Below are 8,967 nucleotides of genomic sequence, written 5' to 3'. Positions count from 1 at the left end.
CTGTAGGGGGGGAACTAAGGGGACCCTCCTCTCCCCCATAAGAAAGAGGAAGGAAGTGTTGGGGAGGGGTATCAGACTTGGGGGGGGAGGAGTCAAAATCCCGGGGCGGAGCTAATCCTATAAGAAGGCGGGGCCGAGGGCTCTGAGCGAAGTACTGTAGCTCTCGGAGGCTTTGGGGGCGGTGCCAAAGGCTCTTGGGGCCGGAATAGAACTTCAGCTCCCGCGGGATTCTGGGGGTGGAGCTAAGAGTTTGGGGGCGGGCCTACATCTAATAAACAAGGACTCGAAGAATAAGAGTTCGAGGGCGGAGCTGGTGGATATCTGGGCATATTTGAGGCTCTAGGGTCAGGCCCTGGTCTTGCGAGGGGGCTTTTGGGAAACTCAGCGAAAGATTAAGGAGAAGGTTTTGGGGTTATGGGAGTGTCTTCCTCCACCCTATCTTCCTCTCACAGCCCGGGGCTGAGCTTTAGGCTGAAAAGCAGCGAAAGCCCTGCCCCTTCCAATCCTTCTGCATCCCTATTGGCTGAGGGGCCTGCGCGACAGCCTCTCATTGGTCCTGAACTGGCGAGGAGGGGGTCTAGAGAGAATGCGCGCAGACTGTAGGCGGGACCAGACGGTACCTAGGGGGATATAGGCTCAACCAATCCCGGTCCAAGGATTGTGTCCAAGGCGGGGGCCTGGCAGGGGGTGTCCCGACCCCCCTTTCTTGGCATCCTGGGGGATGACCCCGGTGCCAGGCCCGGCGCCGGCCGCCTGATGCCGGGCGGGCCGAGCCGGGGATGCTGGAACGAAGGGCGTTGCTATGGCAACGGGAGGCAGGGCCTGGAGGGGGGGACCGGGCCCAGGCTGGGGCCGGGGGGGGCCGGCGGTGGCTGTGGCGGGGCGATGGCGGAGCGCGGCCCGGCCTTCTGCGGCCTCTACGACACGTCCTCGCTGCTTCAATACTGCAACGGTGAGACCCCTCCTCAGTTCCGACCCTGGCTCCGCCCAGGGCTGGACCCATTTCCTCCTGCCCCAACCTCCTCCTTCCAAGTCCCCATCCTCGCCCCTTGCTGAAGACCTTCCTCTCTCCCCCCAGGTGGACCCTGACCCCAGAGCAAGGTTCCTGCCCCAAAACCCTGATCCCAGTCCCCCACCCGCTTCGACCCTCCCCTTCTCCCGAGGTGGCCGGATGGAGAGAAGGGGGCAGAACCTTCAGGAGCCTGGGGTCGAAGGGGGTAGGCCTGAAGGTCTGGAACTCTACCCTATCCCCTCTCAATCCTCTGGGACCCTCCCCCTTCTTTCTGGCAGAGGGACTGACAGATTAGGGGGAGGTGGGATTTGGTGTTGGCTTGTGGGCAGCGTGTGGGACCAGGCAGGATAACCAGAGGGTTCAGCCTCCACTCTACCTGCAAATCCTCAGCCCCCACCACTCCCACTCACTGGGACTCACCCCTCCTTCCTAGACACCCCTTCCTCCTTCCAGAAAGGCCACTGTGTCAGGCCCAGATGAGGGGGAGCAGGAGGCAGAGCAGAGGGGAGGGGAGAAGCGGACGAGTGGGAAACCAGAGCTGGTCTCTGGGCAAAAGGGCTGGGGGAGTGCTCAGGAAGGAGTAGAGGACTTGAGTTTGGGGTGGAGGGACGGGGCGAGGCCTCAAGATGCAGCTGGTCGTTCTGGGGGGGGGGCTGAAGGACCTAGGTGAATGCTATCCCTTTTTCTCCCCCCCCCCCCCCAGAGGAGACTATCTTCCAGTTTGTGGGCTCACTCCCCCCCAGTCACACTGGAGTTGGCAGAGGACCGGAATGTTTGTTTTGTCCTCCTCTGCCCCTCTAAGAGGCAGGATGCCTCAGCCTGGCTGTTCTGCTGCCGGAAGGCTGTGTGTCATGAACAAGTAACTTCATCTCTCTGGGCCTCAATCCCCTTTCTCCTCCCCTCCTCCTAAAACGGGTGGAATCCCACCATTACTGGAGTTGCCTGGAACAGTAGGTACCATAATAATGGTTCATTGTATTCTGGCTTTAGTGAGCATCTACCATGAGCCAGTGTTTTGCTAAGTGTTTTGCCTGTCACACGCAAGCTCACTATAACGTTTTAATTTGTCTCTCTCTCTCTTTGGGGGAGGTGGGGGTGGGTCGAATCTGTAAAGGTGGGTAGGAGGGGGCCTGGCACAACTAGGTGATTGGGCCCTCCCGCCCCTCATTTAATGACCGTGTGACCTTTAGCGAGTCTCCGCGCGCCTCCCCAACCTCCGTTCTTAGTTTCCTCCGGTGGAAAACGGGATACCAGCAGGACCCCGAGATTCCCTCTTCTTACGAGTTCTCAGTCCTGACAGCTCCCTTCCTCCGACTTCGGGAGGCCCCCACCTTCCTCTGCAGGTCCGGGCACCGGACCATAGTGGCGCTGGGTGGGGGGCAGGGCGGGCGAGGCCGGGCTGGCGATTGGGCCGCTAGGGTGGGGGGGGGGGGGGGGAGGGACCGACGGCTGCACTGCGGAGCCCGGCGGGCGGGCGGGCGGGGGGGGCGGCCTTCCGACTCGGGATGGCAGGTGCGACCTCCACGCCCCGTCCCTGTTAATGATACTACCTTCACTTCCACCCGGCTGGGAGCCAGGTCTTCCTCAGTTGTGGCCAGCAATGAGTCTGGGTATGAGTGGTCTGGGAGGGAGAGGGGAAAGGGATGCCTCAGTCATCCGCTCTTCCCACTTGGGGGAAATGGGCTAGGTGTGGGTTTGGGGGATGATGGAGGAGTTATTTGGCCGTACCATGGGCTGGAGAGGAGAGGGAGAGCCTACTCTGGGGCGTGGGGTACAGAAGCGATTAAAAAAAAAAAAAAAAAGAGGAACAGGAGAGAGGGTCCGGCTAGAGTTTGGCAGCCGGATCCCCGCCCGCATCTCCCAGTGGGTCTCCCGGGTCTGAGATGCGCTGCCTGCAACCCCCAAGTCTACCGCCAGGGGCCGCAGAAACTCTGTCCTTGCAACTGACTCTCTGGGGTCGAACCCCACGGCGAGGAGAGAAGGGGAATGGGAGGGACCAGGCATCACCTTTTAGCTGGGGAAGTCTTAAGAAACAGAAAGGGAACTTTAGTCCCAGGGATAAAATATTGATATTCGTCAGAGAGTATCGGGGATCAATTCTAGAACGTTGGTGTCACCAGGAATTAGTTGGTGTCGTTTAAAACAAATACTGATATCACTCGTAGATATTTAGCATCTTAGTCATAGACTCTTAAAACCAGAGCTGAGAGGCTCCTGACTCGGAGCATCTTAGAAAATAAGAGAGTAAGGGACTTCCCTAAGGTCACATCTCCAGGGCGGGCAGAGGAGTGTGGGGGCAAAGGACTGAGAGCGTTGGGGATTTCCTTCCCCCTCGTAACCCTCTTCCTGGCCCATCTCTGAGCGTCCCGGCCGCAGGTCGAGGGAGAGGAAGGGGGAGTGGCTGGCCTCGCCTTAACTCGGGAAGGGGGGAGAGGGGTGGGGGTGGGGGGCGGACCCCTCCGGCCCTGGAGCTCCGGAGTGGTCTCCGCAGCCAGCGCTAACCCTTCCTTCCAGATGACAATCTGTCGGGCACGAGCGGCATGGAGGTGGACGACCGCGTGTCGGCGCTGGAGCAGCGGCTGCAGCTGCAGGAAGACGAGCTGGCGGTCCTAAAGGCGGCGCTGGCTGACGCGCTGCGTCGCCTGAGGGCGTGCGAAGAGCAGGGCGCTGCGCTGCGCGCGAGGGGCACCCCCAAGGGCCGGGCGCCTCCACGCTTAGGCACCACGGCCTCAGGTATCTTTGCTAGACTGGAGGGATGAGATGGGGAGACGTCGGGACCCGGACCTCGCACTCACTACTTCTGTCCCGGAACCCCATCCTCCAGTGTGCCAGCTCTTGAAAGGCCTTCCCACCAGGACCCCCCTCAATGGCGCGGGACCCCCGAGGCGCGTGGGCGGCTATGCCACCTCTCCATCCTCCCCCAAGAAGGAGGCGACCTCTGGGCGCAGGTAAGGCACAGAAGCCTGGATCTCTAGCCTCCTCCAAGACCATATGGGAGACAGAGGCTGTTTATACGGCGAGGGATGGGCTCGGGGGCCCGAACTCCGGCAATGGCAAGTGCCAGGAGGTTCTCGCCCTCCTCTTACACTGGCCTGCTAACCTCACAGGCTCCGCCCTAACAATGCGCTCTCTCTTCGTAGCGCCCGCCGCTGCTTGTCACCAGAGCGCCTGGCTTCGGTGCGCCGCGAGGACCCCCGCAGCCGCACCACATCTTCTAGCAGCAACTGCAGCGCCAAAAAGGAAGGGTAGGTGTCTGGGGTGGGGGTCCTGTCACAGAGGGTGAGGCCAGGACACCAGTTTGGTTTGGAAGGGGGGATGCGGAACTTCGGGTGATGCCCCAGGCCACGAGGTGGTACCGTAGAGCGGGGCCATCTAGTTCAGAATGCGGGGACAGCGCCGAGGCTGGGAGGGACCAGTCTTAAGAGAGCGCGGGCGAAGAGGAAGGCCCGCAAGGGCTCTGCCGGCATTGGGGGGGTGTGGCCAAGCCTTAAGGGGCTGGACTAGAACTTCGGGGAAGCGAATGGTTAGGGTCTTTTGGGTGGAGCCAGAGTGGAAATTGAGGGAGGAGCCAGGCTTGTGGGCGTGGCCATTAAGTAAAAGAGTCCCTGTTGGGTCTCAGGGGTGGGGCCAGGGCAGAAGCTTCAAGGGAATTTCTGCAGGGAATAGGGGAATTGGGGGGCGGGGACATGATTGGAATTGGAGGGCATGACCAGAGTGTTAGCCTGGGTAGAATCAGAACCTGGGGTGGGGGTCACTGGGCTCGATACCGGCTGGTGGTTTGTCAGAGACGGGGCGGGGCGACAGGGGGCGTGGTCAAATACCAGGAGGCGGGGCCAACCTGGAGGCCTTGAACAGACTCAACTCAGAATCAGAACCTGGGGTGGGGGTCACTGGGCTCGATACCGGCTGGTGGCTTGTCAGAGGCTAGTTGGTGGAGCATAGCCTGCGACAAGACCAGAGGGGAGGGGCGACAGGGGGCGTGGTCAAATACCAGGAGGCGGGGCCAACCTGGAGGCCTTGAACAGACTCAACTCAGGGACTGGATTTCTGTAAAGTGGTAGTAGTCAGAATGCCTGGCGGGACCCGAGGCGCGGAGAGGGCCGGGGAGGGGCAGTCAATTATCAGGAGAGGTGTCAACTCTGGGGACGGATCGGAAGGGGAGGTGGGTGTGGTCAGAATGTGGGGCGTGGTCAATTCTCTGGAGGCTGGACCACCCTGAAGCCCAGGGCAGAGTAAAAACCTAAGGATGGAGTCTAGATGCAGTGGGCTTGGGGGCTAAACTAAGGCAGGAACTGGGTCAAAAACCACACATTTCAACCCCACTCAAATAATAGCAAACACGTCCATGACGCTATGTACTAGGCACTACTCCAGGCACTTGACATGAATTAACCAATATAATCCTCGCAATCACCCCGCGAGGTGGGTACTCTTTTTACCCCCATTTTTAAAAGGAGGAAACCGAGGCAGAGGTGGGGCAATTTGTCCACACTGCTTAGCAAGTGGCAGGGCTGGGGTTTGAACTCAGGCAGACACGCCCCCTAGTCCTGTTCTCAAACAACACTCTCCCCCCCCCCCCCCCCCCCCCCCCCCCCCCTCAAAAGAGCCTGGTATCAGGACCCCCCAGCCCGGGATCTGAGACCCAGAATGACCGGCCGGCTCCCGGGGTCGGCCGCGGAGGGCGGGGCAGGGCGCGGCGGCGCGGGCGCCTCCCAGGGCCGGAAGCGGCGGAGCCCGTCCCGGCTCCACCCCCGGTCCCGAAGCTCCGCCAGCCGCCGCCATGAGTAGCTTTGGAGCTGGGTGAGACCCTCTTGCAGCCCCCCTCCTCCCTGCACTCCCGGGGCCTGGATCCGGGGCTCCCCCCACCCTCGCCAGGGACCCAGGTCCGCGACTATCACCCCTTTCCGCCGGCGAAGGGAAGGTGGAGACACGCCCCTTCCCTTAAACCTTCTCGGCTTCCCTTGCTGCTTGAAGTTTGGGGCACCGTGGGACTGGGGGTGGGGAGCTCCGGGAGAGCGGTGCTGATTAGGAGGGAGGGGTCCCTGGTGACTCCCGTCTTCCAGGATCGCGTCCCTGCCACTTCGTGCTGTGTGATCTTTGGCGATCACTGCCTCTCTGGGCCTGTGTCTTAGGCTCTGCAAGATCAACCGAGCAAAGCACACGGCCTGCAGAGAGGCAGCGCTCCGCTTCTTACTCGGCCCCCATTATTCATCAGAGACCTCCGGGCAGCGGTGGGGTAGGGGAGTGGTTTCTCCCCTTTTCAGACCCGTCTGCTAATTAGAGCGCTTTTTCTTCCCCTTTCCTGACAGCAAAACCAAAGAAGTTATCTTCAGCATGGGTGAGTGGGGAGAGGGGGAGGAGCTTGGTTGGGGATTGCTGGAGGTCAGGAGACGTGGCTGTTTGAGCCTTTGCCTCTCTGGCCTCAGTTTCCCCATGCGTTAAAAAAATTTTTTTTATATCTTTAGTTTTGAGAGAGAGAGAGAGAGAGAGCACAAACAGGGGATAGGCAGAGAGAGAAGGAGACATAGAATCTGAAGCAGGCAACAGGCTCTGAGCTGTCAGCACAGCGCCTGCCTCTGGGTTCGAACTCGTGAACCAGGAGATCATGACCTGAGCTGAAGTCCGACGCTTAACGGACTGAGCCACCCTGGTGCCCCTCCATGCATTTTTGTTGTTGTTGTTGAGTGAAGCCTGAAGGGGAGAGGGAATTGGGGTGCGGGCTGGTGGCGGCGCCTGACCTCTGGGGGTGTCCTGGCAGAGGAGGGCTCCGTGAAAATGTTCCTGAGGGGGCGCCCTGTGCCAATGCTGATTCCCACCGAGCTGGCGCCCACCTACAGCCTCGACGCGCGCTCTGAGCTGCCTTCCAGCCGGCTCAAGCTGGACTGGGTGTATCCTTTTGCTGTAATCCCTTCCTCCCTGCCCCTCATCCCCCAGTCTGGAAGAGACAAACACCCTTCTGGTAGGGGACTTCTGCGGGAGAGAGGGTCTTTGCAGTGGATCACACTTGCAGACCCCTGTGGCCTCAGGGGTCAGGATGACCCTGGGGTCAGGGCGGTGCCGAGGAAAGCAGGTTAGTTGAAATGACCTTTTTACGATGCACTAAAGTAGCAGATGTTTGCTGAGGGCCTTCCATATGTCAGATTCTCCTCTACAGTCCCGCCCTGGTCACTTGGGGCTCACCTTCTAAAGGAGAAGAGAGAGACGATAACAGAAGCCAGTGATTAAATAAACACGGTGATTCCAGCCAAGTAATAAATGCTGGGAACACAGGAACCTAAAGTCATGTGGGAAGAGTCACTGTGTTTCTCTGAGGAGGGGGCATTTGAGCTGTGAGTTGAACAGCCAGCATAGGAAGAGCTAGAAGGAGAATGTTCCAGACGGAGGGCATGGCAGGTTTGAGGGCTCTGTGGCCGGAGTGACCTAGGTGTATCTGAGAAACAGAAGGAGTTGGAAATGGTTAAGGGCCCCGTCTTTGGAGCCTGGCAGACCTGGATTGAAACCCCAGCCCAGCTGGGCTGTGTGATCCTGGACAAATCACCTCGCCTCTCTGTGCCTCAGCCGCGTCCTCTGAAGAATGGGTTTCAGGATTTCAGATTCATAGAGCCGGGAAAGGAGGTATAAAGGTGCTGAGCTCATGACGTGTGCCCCACAAACAGGAACTGATCAAAGAATAACTGCTCATTATTGAGGACTTAGATGCCAGGCGCCATTCTAAATTGTTTTATGTGTAAATACGGCGAATGATAACAATCCTTCTCTTTTGTAGCATTGAGAGTGTATTTGTACAACCCGTGGCCTCCTAGAGCCCTCTGACGCCTGCAGCTCGGGAATTACTGCCTTCACTGTCTGGACGACAAAGCTGAGTCCAAAGGAAAGGACTGAGCCTTGTCCTCGGGAGTCAGACCAGTTCTGGGGCGAGAACTCTTGCCTCCGTGGCCCACGCTTTTTCCAGATCAGCAGCCTAGGGACCCAGGCCCCGTCCTCTTCTTTCGGCCTTGATTTCCGCTCTAGTGGAGGCAGGGATGTTGGAGCCCAGAGTCTTTTCGAGAGAGCCGGAAACATCTATGAGAATCAAAGCACCCTAAGCTGTTATGCCAGGTGGGGTCAGCTGAGACTGCAAAACTCAGTGTGGGCCTCGGATGCCCCATCTCCGAAATGACTGCAGGGCGGGACCATTTCTGTGGGGTCGAGACCCGTATGGCAGCATTCGTTCAGATATTTTCTGAACATCTGGGGCCACGAGCTGGGCACCCAGGGATCATCATGACAGCCTGCCTTCCTAGGGCCCCTAGTCGAGTGTGGGGACAGACTCTTTGATAGTGATAACCCACAGTGAGCAGGGCTGGGATGGGGGAACCCAGAAGGGCAACTGCCCCAGCCCTGGGGGTCACGGAGGGCTTTCCAGAGGAGGAGTTATAGGAGTGAATGAAACAGCCCAGTCTTGGCCACCTGGGAGCACACAGCCTCATTGGGAAATAGCGACAGTTAACAAATTAACCAGGTAATTATTAAGTGACATGAGGCCGGTGAAGGAGGTGAGCATGAGGGCAGCTCTGAGGAGGTGACCAGGTAGAATGTACTAGGCAGAGGAAAAGGCTAGTGCCAAGGCCTGGACTAAAGATCTTGGCATTTTGAGGAACTCCAAGATCAGAGAGCACAGGAGGGCAGAAGCCCTACTGGGGCCAGGAAGGGGCCAGGCAGGCCAGTGGGAGGAGCCATAGAAAGTTCTGAACAGGGGAGGGTCAGCCATTCCTTCATCAGATACTGAATTCCTATGTCTGTTCAGTCCCAGGCCCTGGACTCCAGGGATAGAGCAGTGAACAAAATGGACAAAGATCCCTGCCCTCCCGGAGCAGATACTCTAGTTGGGGAGACAGTTAAGCCGTGTTATACCAAGTTAAACCGTGTGGGATTCTGATGAGTGTATGACAGAAATATGAGCGGGGGGGGGGGGG

The 8,967-nt window shown here is 59.0% G+C and overlaps 1 protein-coding gene across 1 annotated transcript; it reads left to right on the top strand.

Moving 5' to 3' along the window:
- Positions 1–3,481: 3,481 nt before the first annotated feature.
- On the top strand, positions 3,482–8,919 carry LOC125918490 (echinoderm microtubule-associated protein-like 1). Its single transcript, XM_049624475.1, has 5 exons — positions 3,482–3,745; positions 3,837–3,960; positions 4,153–4,257; positions 6,322–6,350; positions 6,771–8,919. Exons 1-5 carry the CDS (start codon positions 3,553–3,555, stop codon positions 7,085–7,087), a joined length of 768 nt encoding a protein of 255 aa, XP_049480432.1. The 5' UTR covers positions 3,482–3,552; the 3' UTR covers positions 7,088–8,919.
- The last annotated feature ends 48 nt before the right edge of the window (positions 8,920–8,967 follow it).

Source organism: Panthera uncia, unplaced genomic scaffold (assembly GCF_023721935.1).
Source record: "Panthera uncia isolate 11264 unplaced genomic scaffold, Puncia_PCG_1.0 HiC_scaffold_891, whole genome shotgun sequence".
NCBI lineage: Eukaryota > Metazoa > Chordata > Mammalia > Carnivora > Felidae > Panthera > Panthera uncia.
Note: the sequence above shows the minus strand (reverse complement) of the source record. Positions and strands in the feature narration are given on the sequence as shown.

Bases quoted from the DNA above. Each gene is read 5' to 3' on its own strand.
- LOC125918490 (XM_049624475.1), top strand. From the start codon at position 3,553: ATGGAGGTGGACGACCGCGTGTCGGCGCTGGAGCAGCGGCTGCAGCTG. The intron at 4,258-6,321 runs GTAGGTGTCTGG...CTTTCCTGACAG, and splicing joins TGCAGCGCCAAAAAGGAAGG to CAAAACCAAAGAAGTTATCT. The intron at 6,351-6,770 runs GTGAGTGGGGAG...GTGTCCTGGCAG, and splicing joins AGAAGTTATCTTCAGCATGG to AGGAGGGCTCCGTGAAAATG.